The sequence below is a fragment of the Pelecanus crispus genome, chromosome 27 (assembly GCF_030463565.1).
Source record: "Pelecanus crispus isolate bPelCri1 chromosome 27, bPelCri1.pri, whole genome shotgun sequence".
Lineage (NCBI taxonomy): Eukaryota > Metazoa > Chordata > Aves > Pelecaniformes > Pelecanidae > Pelecanus > Pelecanus crispus.
The window spans coordinates 1,923,416-1,942,337 of NC_134669.1; the positions used below are offsets into that span (position 1 = coordinate 1,923,416).

At 69.0% G+C, this 18,922-nt stretch overlaps 1 protein-coding gene and 1 long non-coding RNA gene across 2 annotated transcripts; one reads left to right on the forward strand and one right to left on the reverse strand.

The window, feature by feature from the left end:
• The first annotated feature begins 558 nt into the window (after window positions 1-558).
• Window positions 559-2,309, forward strand: LOC142596153 (uncharacterized). The gene is made up of 3 exons (XR_012831823.1): window positions 559-610; window positions 918-1,007; window positions 2,269-2,309. It is a non-coding gene; the product is annotated as an uncharacterized LOC142596153 (long non-coding RNA).
• A 1,970-nt stretch (window positions 2,310-4,279) lies between these two features.
• On the reverse strand, window positions 4,280-18,662 carry COLGALT1 (collagen beta(1-O)galactosyltransferase 1). Its single transcript, XM_075725167.1, is given in 14 exon segments — window positions 4,280-4,547; window positions 6,639-6,845; window positions 6,921-7,048; window positions 8,528-8,660; window positions 8,776-8,882; window positions 9,588-9,664; window positions 9,986-10,105; window positions 11,285-11,489; window positions 14,592-14,726; window positions 14,827-14,962; window positions 16,748-16,846; window positions 18,433-18,500; window positions 18,503-18,593; window positions 18,595-18,662. Coding segments are annotated over 14 exon segments (1,842 nt in total).
• Window positions 18,663-18,922: the final 260 nt, after the last annotated feature.

An 18,922-nucleotide genomic window follows, 5' to 3' on the forward strand; every position in this document is an offset into this window, starting at 1 on the left:
GGGGGTCCCAGGGGGCCTGGGAGGGTCCCAGGGGAGTTTGGGGGGGGGGTCCCATGTTGGGGGGGGTTATGGGGGATGGGGGGGGCTTTGGGGGTCCTGGGGGGGCTTTGAGGGGCTGTTTGGGGTCCCAGGGGCTGCTTGGGGGTGCCTGGGGGGCCCCAGGGGGGTTTGGGGGGGGTCCCATGGGGGGGGGGTCATGGGGGACGGTGTCTGGGGGGGGGTTTGGGGCCGTCAAGGAGGGGTTTGGGGGGGTCCTGGGGGGGTCTCGGGGGGGGTCTCAGGGGAGCTAGGGTGTATCAAGGGGGGGCTGCATTTTTTTTGGGGGGGGGGGGGTCTCTGAGATGAAAGGGGAGGTTTGGGGGGGCTGTGGGTTTAGGAATGCTGAGAGGAGGGGGGGGGGTGACCACTCCCTGCCCCCCCCGGTGGGGACCTGGGGCTGCTCCCAGTTCAGGGGGGGGGGGGCTGCTCCCAGTTTGGGGGGGCTGCTCCCAGTTTGGGGGGGCTGCTCCCAGTTCGAGCCCCCTCCCCCCGTGCCCCCAGCCGCCCAGCAGGCCCGCGAGGAGCTGGAGGAGGCCGAGCGAGCCCTCAAGGAAGCCGAGGAGTCCATCAGGTGGGGCGGGGGGCCCGGGACCCCCCCCAGACCCCCTCGGTGGGGCACCCTAAACCCTCTGTCCCCTCCCATTGCGGGGGGGGGGACACCGCAAAAGCTCTCCTGGGGAGGGGGGGACACCCCAAAACGCCCCTTTGGGGGACACCCACGCTGATAACCGCGCCGCCTTCTCGCGGTGCGTGCCTCAGTTTCCCCCTGGGCTGGGGGGGGGGGGGGGTTGGGGGAGCTGGGGGGGGGCTGGGGGGATTTTGGGGGGGGCTGGGGGTGTCCCTGTCCCCCCCCCCGTGACCCCCTCCTGTCCTGGCAGGGCCCTGGAGCAGGAGCTGGCCTTCGATTTCGGCCCCCAGGGCGAGTTCTCCTACCTGTACAGCCAGTGCTACGAGCTGGGCACCAGCGAGTGAGGGGGGGCACGGGGGGGGCAGGGGCCGTGGGGGAGATCGTGGGGGGCTGGGGGGGGTCATGGGGGGGTGGGGAGAAGGGATGTGGGGGGGGACATGGGGGGGCATCAGGGGGTGGGGACATGGGGGGGTCACTGGGGGCTGGCAGTGGGGACGGGGGGGCTCGGGGGGACATGGGGGGGTCACTGGGGGCTGGCAATGGGGACGGGGGGGGGTTCTGGGGGACATGGGGGGGTCACTGGGGGCTGGCAATGGGGACGGGGGGGCTTGGGGGGACATGGGGGGGTCACTGGGGGCTGGCAGTGGGGACGGGGGGGCTCAGGGGGGACATGGGGGGGTCACTGGGGGCTGGCAGTGGGGACGGGGGGGCTCAGGGGGGACATGGGGGGGTCACTGGGGGCTGGCAGTGGGGACGGGGGGGGTTCTGGGGGGACATGGGGGGGGTCACTGGGGGCTGGCAGTGGGGACAGGGGGGTTCTGGGGGACATGGGGGGGGTCACTGGGGGCTGGCAGTGGGGACGGGGGGGCTCGGGGGGGACATGGGGGGGTCACTGGGGGCTGGCAGTGGGGACGGGGGGGCTCAGGGGGGACATGGGGGGGTCACTGGGGGCTGGCAGTGGGGACGGGGGGGTTCTGGGGGACATGGGGGGGTCACTGGGGGCTGGCAGTGGGGACAGGGGGGTTCTGGGGGACATGGGGGGGTCACTGGGGGCTGGCAATGGGGACGGGGGGGCTTGGGGGGGACATGGGGGGGTCACTGGGGGCTGGCAGTGGGGACAGGGGGGTTCTGGGGGACATGGGGGGGGTCACTGGGGGCTGGCAGTGGGGACGGGGGGCTTGGGGGGACATGGGGGGGGTCACTGGGGGCTGGCAATGGGGACGGGGGGGGTTCTGGGGGACATGGGGGGGTCACTGGGGGCTGGCAGTGGGGACGGGGGGGTTCTGGGGGACATGGGGGGGTCACTGGGGGCTGGCAGTGGGGACGGGGGGGCTCAGGGGGGACATGGGGGGGTCACTGGGGGCTGGCAGTGGGGACGGGGGGGTTCTGGGGGACATTGGGGGTCACTGGAGGCTGGCAATGGGGGATGGGGGGGGGTCGGGGGGGACATGGGGGGGGTCACTGGGGGCTGGCAATGGGGACGGGGCGGGGCTCAGGGGGGGAGCAGGGGTCTGGGGGACATGAGGGGGGGGGTGGCTGTGGGGGACACAGGGGGAGTTGGGGTCCCCCCGTGCCCCCCCCAACCGTGCCCCCCCCCCCAGGTACATCTACCGCCTCTGCCCCTTCAAACGCGTCTCCCAGAAACCCAAACACGGCGGCGCCGAGACCAACCTGGGGTGAGGGGACCCCCAGGGACCCCCGGTGGCCCCTGTCCCCTGGGGGGGGTGGCCCCTGTCCCCTGGGGGGGGTGTCCCCCCCTCACGTGTGTCCCCCTCACGTGTGTCCCCCCCCCCAGGACGTGGGGCGCCTGGGCCGGCCCCCGAGCACGACCGCTTCAGCGCCATGAAGTACGAGCACGGGACGGGGGTGCTGGCAGGGCCCCAACCGCGCCACCACGGTGAGGCTGTCCCCAGTGCCCCCCACGGGGGTCCCGTGTCCCCCTGGGGTGCCCCATGGCCCCTGGGGGGGGGGTGTCCCCATCCCCTGGGGGGGGGGGGGTGTCTCTGTCCCCCTGGGGTGCCCCCATGTCCCCCTGGGGGGGTCCCATGTCCCCCTGGGGTGCCCCATGGCCCCTGGGGGGGGGTGTCCCCATCCCCTGGGGGGGTCTCTGTCCCCCTGGGGGGTCCCCGTGTCCTCTTGGGGTGCCCCATGGCCCCTGGGGGGGTGTCCCCGTGTCCCCCTGGGGTGCCCCCATGTCCCCCTGGGGGGGTCCCATGTCCCCTTGGGGTGCCCCATGGCCCCTGGGGGGGGGTGTCCCCATCCCCTGGGGGGGGGGGTCTCTGTCCCCCTGGGGTGCCCCCATGTCCCCCTGGGGGGTCCCCGTGTCCTCTTGGGGTGCCCCATGGCCCCTGGGGGGGGTGTCCCCGTGTCCCCTTGGGGTGCCCCTGGGGGGGTGTCCCCATACCTTGGGGGGGTTCCCTGTCCTCTTGGAGTACCCCCTATCCTTATCCCCAGCCCCTGCAGTGCCCCATGTCCCCTTGGGGGGGGGGGGGTGTCCCTGTGCCCTTGGGGTGCTCCATGTCCCCTTGGGGGGGGTGTCCCCATACCTTGGGGGGGGGCCCCTGTCCCCTTGGGGTGCTCCATGGCCCCTCGGGGGGGGGGGGGGGGTCCCCTGTGCCCTTGGGGTGCTCCATGGCCCCTGGGGGGGGGGGGGGTCCCTGTGCCCTTGGGGTGCTCCATGGCCCCTGGGGGGGGTGTCCCCATCCCCTGGGGGGGGTCCCTGTCCCCTTGGGGTGCCCCATGGCCCCTCGGGGGGGGGTCCCTGTGCCCTTGGGGTGCCCCATGGCCCCTGGGGAGGTGTCCCCATGCCTTGGGGGGGGGGTCCCGTCCTCTTGGGGTGCTCCCATCCTTGTCCCCAGCCCCTGGGGTCCCCCATGTCCCCTTGGGGGGGGGGGTCCCCTGTCCCCTTGGGGTGCCCTATGCCCCCTGGGGGGGGGTCCCTATTCCCTTGGGGTGCCCCATGGCCCCGGGGGGTGTCCCCGGGCCCCCCCACTGAGCCCCCGGCGCAGGTGAAGCTGTCCTGCGGGGACGGAGACGGCGGGTGACGGCCACCACCGAGCCCAGCCGCTGCGAGTACCTGATGGAGCTGGTGACGCCGGCGGCGTGTCACGCGCCCCCCTCGCACGAGGACCACGACGAGCTCTGACCCCGGGGTACCGTCGTCCCCCTCGCCTCGCACGAGGAGATCGCCCCCTCCTCGCACGGGGGACCCCCCCCCCACCTCGCGTGGCCACACTCCTGCCCCGCGCCTCCGTTTCCCCTTGGGGGGGACGCTCCCCGCTCTGCCCGTCCCGGGGGGGCTCCCCCTTGGCCCGGGGGATGGGTGACGGCACCGTCCCTGCCTCAGTTTCCCTCTCCCACAGCCCAGCGGGAGCTGCCAGGACCTCAAGGGACCGTGCCCCCCGCCCAGGGACCCCTCGGGGGGGTTTGGGGGACACTGACTGTGACTGAGCCGGGGGGGGGGGCCGCAGGCGCTAAAGCCTGGTTCCTCCCCCACGGGGGGGGTGTCGGACGCTTCCATCGCTCTCCGAAACGAGAAATAAAAATAAAAATAAAATTTAAAGCGGTATATCCCCACCCCCCCCCACCCCCCCCCCCCAAGCCCCCACCGGGTCATAGCTCATCCCGTGCGGCGCGGTCGAGCGGGGACTGGAGCACGTCGGAATTCCGGGCTTCCCGCCGCAGCTCCTGCTGCTCCTTCATCTTCTGGGACTTGGCGCGGTCCCAGTCGGTGGCGGTGGCCTCGTCGTCCCACACCACCGAGGTCTCGGTGTCGCTGACGTAGCCCTCCTCCCCCGTGTAGTGGGTGGGAAACACCAGCAGCGGCTCCGCCGAAAACGCCACCAGATCCCGCTTGGCGAAGTGTTTGGTGTAGTCGGCGCTGGGGATGGAGACGCGGGAAGAGGTTAGGGAGAGCCCGGGGCGGGGGAAAGCCGGGAAAAGCGCTTTTCCCACCGGAATAAGAAGGATTTTTTTGGCACTGAAGTGGTCCTGAGGAACGGGGGGGGGTGTTCCCGGGATGCCGGAGCGAAGGCCCGGAGGGACGCGGGATGAGAAAAGCGGCTGCGAGGGAAGCGGGCGGAAAGGGATGAGGAACTGGCGGCGAGGGGAGCCGGATCCAAGGGGACGAGCGAAACGGCTCCCAAGGGACAAGGAACTGTCACCCAGGGAAAACGGCTCCGAAGGGGTTAAAAATAAACCTCCAAGGGAAACAAAGGGACAAGAAAAAATATCACAGGGGAAAAAAAAAAAAAAAATTGCATCCCAGGGAACAAGAAAAACCGCTCTGAAGAGCTGAAGCAGCTCCCAAGGGACAAGGCACCTGCTCCGCCGGGAAGCGGAGCCAGAGGGACCAGAGACGCGGCTCCAAAGGGACCAAAAAAAAAAAAACCAGCCTCCGAGGGGACCTGGAGCCAAAGGGCCAAGAAACCGCTCCCGAGGGATGAGAAAGCAGCTCCGAGGGGACCTGGAGCCAAAGGGCCAAGGGGGAAAAAGATGGCTCCAAGGGGAAATAGCTCCAAAGGGCCAAGAAACATCTCCGGAGGGACAAGGAACCGGCTCCGAGGGGAAACAGAGCCACAGGGATAAGGAAACCGTGTCCTAAAAGGCCAAGAAATCATCTACAAGGGGAACCATCGCCAAAGGGCCAGGAAAAATGGTGCCAAAAGGACAAGAATTGGACTCTGAGGGAAATGGAGCCAAAGGGACAAAAAAAAAACAAACCAAAAAACGGCTCCCAAGGGACAGGGAACCGGTGCTGAAGGGAAATGCATCCCTGCGGAGAAGAGGAGGGCCAAGGGCCAAGACAGCAGCGCGGAGGGGACATGGAGCCAAAGGAACAGATCCAGCGGGATAAGAAAAAAAAAAATGTCTGCAAGAGCAATATCCCCAAAGGGCCGAGAAACCGGCTCCAAGGGGAAACGGGGCGGGAAGGAGGGGGAAAAAAAAAAAAAAAAAAAAAAAAAAAAAAAAAAAAAAAAAGGCGCAAGAAAAACAAAGAGCCAAGAAAGCGGCTCTGCAGGGAAACCGTGGCGGCACACGGCCCCCACCGCAGCATTCCCAATGGCTGCCTGTGCCGCACTCCCACCGGCCCCACCGCAGCATTCCCGATGGCCCCCTCCACAGCATTCCTGCTGGCCCCGTACTGCATTCCCGCTGGCCCCACCGCAGCATTCCTGCCGGCCCCACCGCAGCATTCCCAACGGCCCCACTGCAGCATTCCCAATGGACCCCTCCGCAGCATTCCCACCAGCCCCCCTCCGCAGCATTCCCGATGGCCCCACCGCCGCATTCCTGCCAGCCCCACTCTGCAGCATTCCCACCGGTCCCCTCCGCGGCATTCCCACTGGCCCCCTCCACGGCATTCCCACTGGCCCCCTCCGCAGCATTCCCGATGGCCCCCTGTACTGCATTCCCGCTGGTCCCACCGCAGCATTCCCAATGGACCCCTCCGCAGCATTCCCACCAGCCCCCTCTGCAGCATTCCCAATGGACCCTCCGCAGCATTCCCGATGGCCCCACCGCAGCATTCCTGCCGGCCCCACTCCGCAGCATTCCCGATGGCCCCACCGCAGCATTCCTGCCGGCCCCACTCCGCAGCATTCCCACTGGCCCCCTCCACGGCATTCCCACTGGCCCCCTCTGCAGCATTCCCGCTGGCCCCACCACCGCATTCCCAATGGACCCCCTCCGCCGCATTCCCACCGGCCCCCACTGCAGCATTCCCACTGGCCCCCACCGCAGCAATCCTGCCAGCCCCACCGCAGCATTCCCAATGGACCCCTCCGCAGCATTCCCACCAGCCCCCTCCGCAGCATTCCCGATGGCCCCACCGCAGCATTCCCACCAGCCCCCTCCGCAGCATTCCCGATGGCCCCACCGCAGCATTCCCGCCGGCCCCACTCCGCAGCATTCCCACCGGTCCCCCTCCGCGGCATTCCCAGGCCCCTCCGCGGCATTCCCCGGCGCTCACAGCGGGTGTTTGTCGAACATGACGGGCAGGAACTCGTCGACCGGCAGCATCTTGGCCAGCGGCTCGGCCGCCAGCAGCTTCCGGGCGCCGCGCAGCGAGAGCACGTAGCCCAGCGTCCAGTAGGAATAATCCGCTTCCACCAGATTCCTCACCCGCGGCACCGACTTCTCCGGGCGCTCCACCTGCATCCGCTTCCTCCCGATGTAACTGCGGGGCGGAGGCGGCCTCGGTGAGGCCGGCGCCTCGGCGGCGAGCGCGGCGCTCGGCGTGGGCGCGACTCACATCAGGTCCCAGGGCAGCCCGGCCGCCGCCAGCTCCCGCATCAGGCTCGTCAGGCGCCGCTTGAAGAAGATCTCGAAGCGCAGGTCGTCCTCGAACACCACCGCCTTCTCCAGCCCCCGCGCCACCATCTGCGCGGCACGCAGCCCCGCTTGCCCGGGCCGGCCCGGGAAAAAGGCAACGCTTCCCGACGGAGCCAGGGGAGCGGCTCCGGGGCCGGCACGCTGCCCCAGCCACCCCGATGGCGTGCGAGGCCGTCGTCCCCGCGGGATTAGGGACGCGTCCCTCATCGTCCCCTTGGGATTAGGGGGACAGCCCCATCCTTCCCCTCGGGATTAGGGGGACAGCCCCATCCTTCCCCTTGGGATTAGGAACGCAGCCCCATCGTCCCCCTCGGGATTAGGGACGCGGCCTCATCATCCCCTCGGGATTAGGGGGACAGCCCCATCATCCCCTCGGGATTAGGGACGCGTCCTCATCATCCCCTCGGGATTAGGGACACAGCCCCATCCTTCCCCTCGGGATTAGGGACACAGCCCCATTGTCCCCTCGGGATTAGGGACGCGTCCTCATCGTCCCCTCGGGATTAGGGGGACAGCCCCATCGTCCCCTTGGGATTAGGGGGACAGCCCCATCGTCCCCCTCGGGATTAGGGACGCGTCCTCATCGTCCCCTCGGGATTAGGGACACAGCCCCATCGTCCCCTCGGGATTAGGGGGACAGCCCCATCGTCCCCTCGGGATTAGGGATGCGGGCCCATCGTCCCCTCAGGATTAGGGATGCGGGCCCATCATCCCCTCGGGATTAGGGATGTGGCCCCGTCATCCCCTCGGGATTAGGGATGCATCCTCATCGTCCCCTCGGGATTAGGGGGACAGCCCCATTGTTCCCTCGGGATTAGGGACACATCCCTGTTGTCCCCTCAGGATTAGGGACTTGCCCCCATCCTTCCCCTTGGGATTAAGGACTCATCCTCATCATCCCTTTAGGATTAGGGGACTCGTCCCCTCGGGATTAGGGACACGGCCCCGTCATCCCCTCAGGATTAGAGACTTGTCGCCATCATCCCCTCAGGATTAGGGACGTGTCCCCGTTGTCCCCTTGGGATTAAGGACTCGTCCCCATCCTTCCCCTCGGGATTGGGGACTCATCCCTGTTTTCCCCCCTCGGGATTAGGGGCTCATCCCCATCATCCCCTTGGGATTAAGGACTCACCCCCCATTGTCCCTTTGGGATTAAGGACGTGTTCCCTCCTTTACCACCAACATTAGGGATTCGTCCCCTTCCTTCCCAGTAGAATTAGGGGCTCATCCCTTTCCTTCCCCTCCGGATCAAGGACTTTTTCCCCCCCTTCTTTAACTTTTGGGATTGGGAATCATATTCTTCACTGCCATCAGGATTAGGGACTTGTCCCCTTTCTTCCCTTCCTTCCCAGCGGGATTAGGGACTTGTCCCCTTTCTCCTCTTCCTTCCCAGCGGGATTAGGGACTCGTCCCCTTCCTTACTGTCGGAACTGGGGACCCCTCCCCTTCACTGCCACAGGGATCGGGGCCTTGTCCGCCCTCGCTGCCGTCGGGATCGGGCCCCCCGCGCCCGCCGGCCCCGCTCACCTCCTGCCAGACGCGGTAGTGGCTGAGGAAGCAGCCCAGCTCCCCCTTGGTGAGCGGCCGCCCGTGGTAGGGGTCCTTGTACCCCGGCAGCATCCGAATGCCCAGCGCCTCCACCTCGCTGCTGTTCATGGCTCTGCAAACCAAGCGGCTCGAGCCCGGGCCCCTTCCCGAGGGAGAATCCCCCGCCGGAGAGCAGCCCCGGGGCTCGCCCGGGCACCGCGGCCCTTCCCCGGGACCTTGGGACTCACTTGCCGTCCACCGCCTCCACCAGCTTGCAGGCGATCTCCTGCTCGTAGAGCGTCCGCAGCATCCGCTGCCGACGGTCCGCCCGCCGCTTCAAGTTAATCAAGAAAACCTGAAAAGACCGGGGGGGGAAACCCACCCCAAAATTCAGAAGAGAGCGAAAAACCCACCCCAAAATTCAGGAGAGAGGAAAAAACCACCTCAAAATTCAGAAGAGAGCGAAAAACCACCCCAAAATTCAGAAGATAGGAAAAAAATCCACCCCAAAATCCAGGAGAGGAAAGAAACACCCCAAAATCCGGAAGGAAGTAAAAAATCCACCCCAAATCCAGGAGAGAGGAAAAAACCCCACCCCAAAATCCAGGGGAGGAAAAATCCACCCTAAATTCCAGGAGAGAGGAAAAAACCCCACCCCAAAATCCAGGAGAGAAGAAAAAAAACGCACCCCAAAATCCACCCCAAAATCCAGGAGAGAGGAAAAAAACCCCACCCCAAAATCCAGGAGAGAAGAAAAAAAACCCACCCCAAAATCCAGGAGAGGAAAAATCCACCCCAAAATCCAGGAGAGAGCAAAAAATCCACCCCAAAATCCAGAAGAGAGAGGAAAAAAACCCACCCCAAAATCCAGGAGAGGAAAAATCCACCCAAAATCCAGGAGAGAGAGGAAAAACCCCACCCCAAAATCCAGGAGAGAAGAAAAAACCACCCCAAAATCCAGAGAAGAGGGGGGAACCGCCCCAAAATCCAGAGAAGAGGGGGGAACCGCCCCAAAATCCCGAAGGGAAAGGCGCCCAGCCGGGCGCGGCGCGGCGCTCACCTCGTCGAAGCCCATCTTGTCGGGGACCTTGGGGGGCACCCAGACGTGCGGGGACGGCTCGGCCGGCGGGTTCTTCACTGCGGGGCGAGGAGGCAGAAACCCGGCTCGCGCGGCGCCCGGGGAGCTCCTGCCGGAGCCGGGGGGGGCCGCGGCCGGAGCCGGACGGGAATAAACCCCCGGCTCCGGCTTCTCCGCCCGCCTCCTCAAAGAGCCTTTGTGCGCCGGGACGGCACAAAGCTTCGCTGTGCGCCGCGGCCCAGCTGCTGCCGGCGCGGCAAACGCGGCGCCGGAGGAGGAAGCCACGGCCGCGGCGTGTTTCGCCCTCCCCGCGCCGTCCCGAGGAGCCGGATCCGGGCACGGAGGCGCTGGGAACGCCGCCGGCCCGCGGCGCCGCTCACCCATGATCTCCAGCTGGACGTGCAGGAAGCTCTCGGCCTCATCCTGCAAGGTGCTGTGGGAGCGCAGCGGCACCGGCAGGAACCCGTACACCTCCCGGTTGCAGACGAACATCTGGACTTCTGGAAATGAAACCGGGCTGGAGTTAAGCGGGGCTGAAGGTAACGCCAAGCCGGGCCGAAGTTCAAGTTAAGCGGGGTTGGAGTTAACGCCAGCTTGAAGTTGAAGCTAAGCCAGCCCGAAGTTAAGCCAGCCCGAAGCTAAACCAGGCTGAAGTTAAACCAGGCTGAAGGCGAAGTTAAGCCAGGCTGAAGTTGACACCGGGCTGAAATTAAAAGTTAAGTGGGGCTGAAGCTAAACTTAAGCGGAACTGAAACTAAGACCAGGCTGAAGCTCAGGTTAAGTGGGGCTGAAGTTCAACTTGCGCAAGCCTGAAGTTCACGTTAACGCCAGCCCAAGCTTAAGGTTAATGCCAACTTGAAGTCAAAGCCAACGCCAGCCCAAACTTAAAGTTAACGCTGACTTAGAGTTAAAACCAATGCCAGCGCCGAGTCAAAGCCAACGCCAGCCCAAAATCAAAGCCAACACCAAGTCAAAGCCAACGCCAGCCCAAAGTCAAAGCCAACGCCAGCCCGAAGTCAAAGCCAAGGCCAGCCCGAAGTCAAAGCCAACGCCAGCCCAAAGTCAAAGCCAACGCCAGCCCAAAGTTAAGTCAAAGCCAACGCCAGCGCCAAGTTAAAGCCAACGCCAGCCCAAAGTCAAAGCCAACGCCAGCCCAAAGTCAAATCAAAGCCAATGCCAGCAACAAATTAAAGCCAACGCCAGCCCAAAGTCAAAGCCAACACCAGCCCAAAGTTAAGTCAAAGCCAACGCCAGCCTGAAGTCAAAGCCAAGGCCAAGTCAAAGCCAATACCAGCCCAAAGTCAAAGCCAATACCAGCAACAAATTAAAGCCAACGCCAGCCCGAAGTCAAAGCCAACGCCAGCCCAAAGTCAAAGCCAACGCCAGCCCAAAGTCAAAGCCAACGCCAGCCCAAAGTCAAAGCCAACGCCAGCCCAAAGTCAAAGCCAAGGCCAGCCCGAAGTCAAAGCCAAGGCCAGCCTGAAGTCAAAGCCAAGGCCAGCCCAAAGTCAAAGCCAAGGCCAGCCTGAAGTCAAAGCCAAGGCCAGCCTGAAGTCAAAGCCAAGGCCAGCCCAAAGTCAAAGCCAAGGCCAGCCCAAAGTCAAAGCCAACGCCAGCCCAAAGTCAAAGCCAACGCCAGCCCAAAGTCAAAGCCAACGCCAACCCCCCCAGCACCTCACCCGCCTGCCGGCAGGAGAAGGCGAAGACCATGATGTCGTCGAAGGCCCAGGCGTAGTTGGGGTGGGGCGGGTAGAAGGCGAGCGCCCGCGAGGCCTCCTTCCGCAGGTCCAGCAGGAAGGTGGAGTGCACCATGGGCACCGCGAAGCAGCCCCGCTGCTCCCGCTTCCGGATCGGCAGGTACGCCGGCGTCCGCCTGTAGTAACCCTGCGAGGGCAAGGAACCGCCTGGGCGCCCGGCTCAGCCCTGGGGAGCGGTGGGATGGCGGGACGCGGCGGCCAGGGGACACCAAGGACGTGGCACCCAGGGGACAACAAGGAGCCAGTGCCTGGAGGACCTGGCACCCAGGGGACACCGAGGACGCGGCACCCAGGGGACACCGAGGACCCAGTGCCCAGAGAACACGGCACCCAGGGGACACCGAGGACGTGGCACCCAGGGGACCTGGCACCCAGGGGACACCAAGTAGGGGGCACCCAGGGGACCCGGAGGACCCAGTGCCTGGAGAACGCAGCACCCAGAGGATGCACAGGACACAGCACCCAGGGAACCTGGCACCTGGAAGACCCAGCACCCAAGGGACACAACACCCAGGGGACCCAGGGGACCCAGCACCCAGGGGACATGGCACCCAGGGGACCAGAAAATGCAGCACCCAGAGGTCCCGGAGAACCCAGCACCCAGAGGACGCAGAGAACCCGGCACCCAGGGGACCCAGAGGACGCAGTGCCCGAAGAACGCGGCACCCAGGGGACGCACAGGACACGGGAGCCAGGGGACCCGGCACCCTGGGGACTCAGCACCTGGAGGACCCGGGGAACCCAGGACGTGCAGAACGCAGCACCCAAAGGACACGGAGGACCCAGTGCCCAGAAGACACAGCACCCAGGGGACCCAGGGGATGCAGCACCCAGGCCACATGGCACACAGGGCACCCAGAGGACCCAGAGGACCAGAGGACACGGCACCCAGGGGACCTGGCACCTGGAGGACCCAGCACCCAAGGGACACGGCACCCAGGGACCCAGAGGACCCAACACCCAGGGGACCAGAAAATGCAGCACCCAGGGGACCCGGAGAACCCAGCACCCAGAGGACCCAGAGGACCCAGTGCCCGGAGAACGCGGCACCCAGGGGACACACAGGACACAGGAGTCAGGGGACCTGGGACCTGGAGGACGCAGCACCCAAGGGACCTGGCACCCAGGGGACCCAGAGGACCCAGGGGATGCAGCACCCAGGCCACGTGGCACCCAGGGGACCCAGAGGACCCAGGGGACCAGAGGATGCAACACCCAGGGGACCTGGCACCTGGAGGACCCAGCACCCAAGGGACACGGCTCCCAGGGACCCAGAGGACCCAGCACCCAGGGGACATGGCACCCAGGGGACCAGAAAATGCAGCACCCAGAGGTCCCGGAGAACCCAGCACCCAGAGGACGCAGAGAACCCGGCACCCAGGGGACCCAGAGGACGCAGTGCCCGAAGAACGCGGCACCCAGGGGACGCACAGGACACGGGAGCCAGGGGACCCGGCACCCTGGGGACTCAGCACCTGGAGGACCCGGGGAACCCAGGACGTGCAGAACGCAGCACCCAAAGGACACGGAGGACCCAGTGCCCAGAAGACACAGCACCCAGGGGACCCAGAGGACCCAGGGGATGCAGCACCCAGGCCACGTGGCACCCAGGGGACCCAGAGGACCCAGGGGACCAGAGGATGCAACACCCAGGGGACCTGGCACCTGGAGGACCCAGCACCCAAGGGACACGGCTCCCAGGGACCCAGAGGACCCAGCACCCAGGGGACATGGCACCCAGGGGACCAGAAAATGCAGCACCCAGAGGTCCCGGAGAACCCAGCACCCAGAGGACGCAGAGGACCCGGCACCCAGGGGACCCAGCACCCAGGGGACACAGAGGACCCAGGGGATGCAGCACGCAGGGGACCAGAAAATGGGGCACCCAGAGGACTCAGCACCTGGAGGACCTGGAGGACCCAGGGAACCCAGCACCCAGAGGATGCAGAGAACACGGCACCCAGAGGATGCAGAGGACCCAGCGCCCAGAGGACGCGGCACCCAGGGAACCTGGCACCTGGAGGACCCAGCACCCAAGGGACACGGCACCCAGGGACCCAGAAGACCCAGGCGATGCAGCACCCAGAGGACCAGAGAACGCAGCACCCAGGGGACCCAGAGGAGCCAGGGGGACCCAGCGAACCTAGGGGAATGTGGCACCCAGGGGACCAGACGACGCAGCACCCAGGGGACCCAGCACCCAGAGGACCTGGCACTCAGGGGACATGGAGTACCCAGTGCCTGGAGAACACGGCACCCAGGGGACCTAGCACCTGGAGAACCCAGCACTCAAGGGACACAGCACCCAAGGGACACAGCACCCAGGGGACACAGCACCCAGGGGACCCAGAAGATGCAGCACCCAGGGAACCTGGAGAACCCAGCACCCAGACAACCTGGAAGACGCAGCACCCAGGGGACCCAGAGGACCTGGCACCCAGAGGACCCGGCACCCAGAGGACCCAGCACCCAGGGGACCCAGCACCTAGGGGATGCAGCACCTACGGGACACGGCACCCAGGGGACCCGGCACCCAGGGGACCTGGAGGACCCAGCACCCAGGGGACCCGGCACCCAGGGGATGCAGAGGACACGGCACCTAGGGGACCTGGAGGACCCAGCACCCAGGGGACCCAGCACCCAGGGGACCCGGAGGACCCGGCACCCAGGGGACCCGGCACCCAGGGGATGCGGAGGACCTGGCACCCAGGGGACCCGGAGGACCCAGCACCCAGGGGACCCAGCATCCAGGGGACGTGGAGGACCCAGCACCCAGGGGACCCGGAGGACCCAGCACCCAGGGGACCCAGCATCCAGGGGACATGGAGGACCCAGCACCCAGGGGACCCAGAGGACCCAGCACCCAGGGGACCCAGCATCCAGGGGACCCGGAGGACCCAGCACCCAGGGGACCCAGCACCCAGGGGACCCGGAGGACCCGGCACCCAGGGGACCTGGCACCCAGGGGACCCAGAGGACCCAGCACCCAGGGGACACAGAGGACCCAGCACCCAGGGGACCCGGAGGACCCAGCACCCAGGGGACCCAGAGGACCCAGCACCCAGGGGACCCGGAGGACCCAGCACCCAGGAGACCCAGCATCCAGGGGACGTGGAGGACCCGGCACCCAGGGGACCTGGCACCCAGGGGACACGGAGGACCCGGCACCCAGGGGACGCAGAGGACCCGGCACCCAGGGGACCCGGCACCCAGGGGACGCGGTTCTCACCTGCGCCGTCATCCCGCACCAGAAGTTGGAGTAGGCGGCGCGCGAGTCCAGCATGGGAGCCACCACCGTCTTGTTCTCCGCCATCAGCAGCCCCAGGGTGTCGGGGTTGATCAGGACGTTGTCAGCGTCCAGGAACTGCCCGGCGGCACCGAGACGCCCGGCCGGCGCCGTCAGCCGCCGAAACCGTGGCGGCGGGGGCCGCGCGTCCCCCCGCCCCGTCCCGGGACCCCCTTACCAGCAGGTAGTCGGCCCAGATGGCGCGGGCAGAGTCCAGCGCCGCCTGACGCAGCTTCATCACGTGCTCGTAGCGGGACACGGTCCAGTGCTTGGGGCCCTCCTCGTCGGGGTAGGACCTGCGGCGCGGCGAGCCCCTGCCCTCCTGCCCCGGCAGCCAGCCCCCCGCGCCGCCCGCCCGCCCCGTGGGGACCCCCCGTGCAGCCCACCCGTTCCGTGGGGACCCCCCCGTGCCACCCGCCCGCCTCGTAGGGACCCCCGTGCCGCCCGCCTGCCTCGTAGGGACCCCCCGTGCCACCCGCCCGCCCCGTGGGGACCCCCCGTGCAGCCCACCCGTTCCGTGGGGACCCCCCCGTGCCGCCCGCCTGCCTCGTAGGGACCCCCCCATGCCGCCCGCCCGCTCCGTGGGGACCCCCCGTGCCGCCCGCCCGCCTCGTAGGGACCCCCCGTGCCGCCAGCCCGCCTCGTAGGGACCCCCGTGCAGCCCGCCCGCCCCGTGGGGACCCCCCCGTGCCGCCCACCTGCCTCATAGGGTTCCCCCCATGCCGCCCGCCCGCTCCGTGGGGACCCCCCGTGCCGCCCGCCTGCCTCGTAGGGACCCCCGTGCCGCCAGCCCGCCTCGTAGGGACCCCCGTGCAGCCCGCCCGCCCGTGGGGACCCCCCCGTGCCGCCCGCCTGCCTCGTAGGGAACCCCCGTGCAGCCCACCCACCCCGTGGGGACCCCCCCGTGCAGCCCACCCACCCCGTGGGGACCCCCCCCGTGCCGCCCACCGCTCCATGGGGACCCCTGAGACCGGGCACCCCACAGCCCATGAGGCCCCTCCAAACCTGGGCGCCTAAAAGCTACGGGGACCCCCCCTAAACTTGGGCACCCGCAACCCATGGGCGCCCCCAAATCTGGGCACCCACATCGCATGGGCACCCCTGAACCTGGCACCCACGGCCCATGGGCACCCCCCAAACCTGAGCACCCACAGTGCTCCCCCCAAACCTGAGCACCCATGGGGAACTGCTCCCTCAAACTTGGGCACCCACAGCCCACAGGCACCCCCAAACCTGAGCACCCACGGCTCATGGGGCCCCCATCTCAAACTTGGGCATCCATGGCCCATGGGCCCCCCAAAGCTGGCACCCCACACCCCACGGGCACCCCAAACCTGGCACCCACACCCCATGGGCCACCCAAACCTGGCACCCACACCCCAAGGGCACCCCAAACCTGGCACCCACACCCCACGGGCACCCCCAAACCTGGCACCCACACCCCATGGGCCACCCAAACCTGGCACCCACACCCCAAGGGCACCCCAAACCTGGCACCCATACCCCATGGGCACCCCAAACCTGGCACCCACACCCCATGGGCCACCCAAACCTGGCACCCACACCCCAAGGGGCACCCCAAACCTGGCACCCACACCCCACGGGCACCCCCAAACCTGGCACCCACACCCCATGGGCCACCCAAACCTGGCACCCACACCCCAAGGGCCCCCCCAAACCTGGCACCCATACCCCACGGGCACCCCAAACCTGGCACCCACACCCCATGGGCCACCCAAACCTGGCACCCACACCCCAAGGGCACCCCAAACCTGGCACCCACACCCCATGGGCCCCCCAAACCTGGCACCCACACCCCACGGGCACCCCAAACCTGGCACCCACACCCCCACGGGCACCCCCAAACCTGGCACCCACACCCCAAGGGCCCCCCCAAAGCTGGCACCCACACCCCACGGGCACCCCCAAACCTGGCACCCACACCCCAAGGGCACCCCAAACCTGGCACGCACACCCCACGGCACCCCAAACCTGGCACCCACGCCCCAAGGGCCCCCCAAACCTGTCACCCACCGCCCCAAGGGCCCCCCCCACGCGGCCCCCACGCCCCCCGGCCCCCGCTGACCGGGGCTTCGGGCGCCGGCCGCCACTCCACGCGGTGGTAGAGCCCCCGCACGCGCAGCAGCCACTCCCGCAGCAGCGCCGAGCTGTTGTCCACGCTGTGATCCACCGCCACCCTGCGGGGGGGCCGCCTCAGCCCGCGCCCACCCGTGGGACCCCCACCCACGCCCCGGGGCCCCCCCAGCTCCCCCTGCCCCCCCCGCCCCCCTCCACACCTTGTGTCCCCCCCACTCCACGCTGCGTCCCCTCCCATGGCCGCCCCCGTGTCCTGTCCCCCCCCCCCCGTGCCCTCCTCCACGCCCCACGTCCTGTCCCCCCCCGTCCCCCCAAGGGACACGCCACGTGTCCCCCCCCCCCACAGCCCACGCTCCCCCCATGTGTCCCCCATGCCCCGTGTCCCCCCCAGTGTCCTATCTCCCGTGTCCCCCCCCATGGCCACGCTCCCCCCACGCCCCGTGTCCCCCCTTACTTCCCATGCCCCCCCGTCTCGTGTCCCCCCCCAGGTCCCCCCCACGCCCTGTGTTTCCCCCACGTCCCATGCCCCCCCGTGTCCCCCCATGTTCCCCCCGCCCCGTGTCCGGTCCTCCCCCGTGTCTCCTCTGTGCCCCACGCCCCCCCCCACACCCCGTGTCCCCCCTCACTTCCCATGCCCCCCCCACGTCTCGTGTCCCCCCCCGCCCCGTGTCCCCCCCGTCCCACACTCCGTGTGCCCCCTCACCCCCCATGCCCCCCCCCGCCCCGTGTCCCCCTCACCCCCCATGCCCCCTCCCCGGTCCCCCCCACGCTCCCCCCATGCCCCATGTCCCCCCCCGCCCCGTGTCCCCCCTCACCCCCGATGCCCCCCCCGCCCCGTGTCCCCCCCACGCTCCCCCCATGCCCCATGTCCCCCCCCGCCCCGTGTCCTCCCTCACCCCCCGATGCCCCCCCACGCTCCCCCCACGCCCCGTGTCCCCCCCAGACCCCGTGTCCCCCCTCCCCCCCCATGCCCCCCCCCGCCCCGTGTCCCCCCTCACCCCCCATGCCCCCCCCATGCCCCATGTCCCCCCCCACCCCCGTGCCCCCCCCTCACCCCCGATGCCCCCCCACGCTCCCCCCACGCCCCGTGTCCCCCCTCACCCCCATGCCCCCCAGGCCCGTGTCCCCCCCAGACCCCGTGCTCCCACCCCCCCGTGTCCCCCACACCCCGTATCCCCCCTCACCCCCCATGCCCCCCCCCCACGTCTCGTGTCCCCCCCCACCCCGTGTCCCCCCTCACCCCCCATGCCCCCCCATGTCTCGTGTCCCCCAGGTCCCCCCCACGCTCCTGACCCCACGACCCCCCCCACGCCCCATGTCCCCCCCCCACCCCGTGTCCCCCCTCACCCCCGATGCCCCCCCACGCTCCCCCCCCGCCCCGTGTCCCCCCTCACCCCCCATGCCCCCCCCATGTCTCGTGTCCCCCCAGGTCCCCCCCACGCTCCCTAACCCCACGACCCCCCCACGTCTCGTGTCCCCCGCCCCATGTCCCCCCTCACCCCCCATGCCCCCCCCACGCCCCATGTCCCCCCCCCGCCCCGTGCCCCCCTCACCCCCCCGCCCCCCCCCTCACCCCTCATGCCCCCCCACGCCCCATGTCCCCCCCCCCCCGTGTGCCCCCTCACCTCCCATGCACGCCCCATGTCCCCCCCCACCCCGTGCCCCCCCCACCCCCCCCGCCCCCCACCAGAGCGCCGTCCGGTCCTTCGGGTGCCGCAGCCGCTCCAGCGCGCCCAGCGCGGCGGGCAGGGCGTGGGGCCCGCGTTCCGCGCCAGCAGCGCCACCGCCACCCGCGGCGGCCGCAGCGGGGACTCGGGGCTCCAGCGCTCCTCGGGGAAGTACCCCGCCCGCCGGGCCCGGGCCCGGCCCCGCCGCCAGCGCCAGCAGCAGCAGCGGCCACGGCCGCCCCGCCGCCATCCTGGGCCGCCGCCGCCACGGCCCCGCCCGGCCCCGCCCCCGCGCAGACCCCGCCCCCGCCGCTCTGGGGCCGGACCCCGCCGAGGCCCCGCCCCCGGCGAAGCCCCGCCCCCCGGCCGAGCCGCTCTGTGGCCGGACCCCACCGAGGCCCCGCCCCCCGCACAGGCCCCGCCCCCCGGCCGAGGCCGGGCCGCTCTGTGGCCGGACCCCACCGAGGCCCCGCCCCCCGCACATGCCCCGCCCCCGGCGAAGCCCCGCCC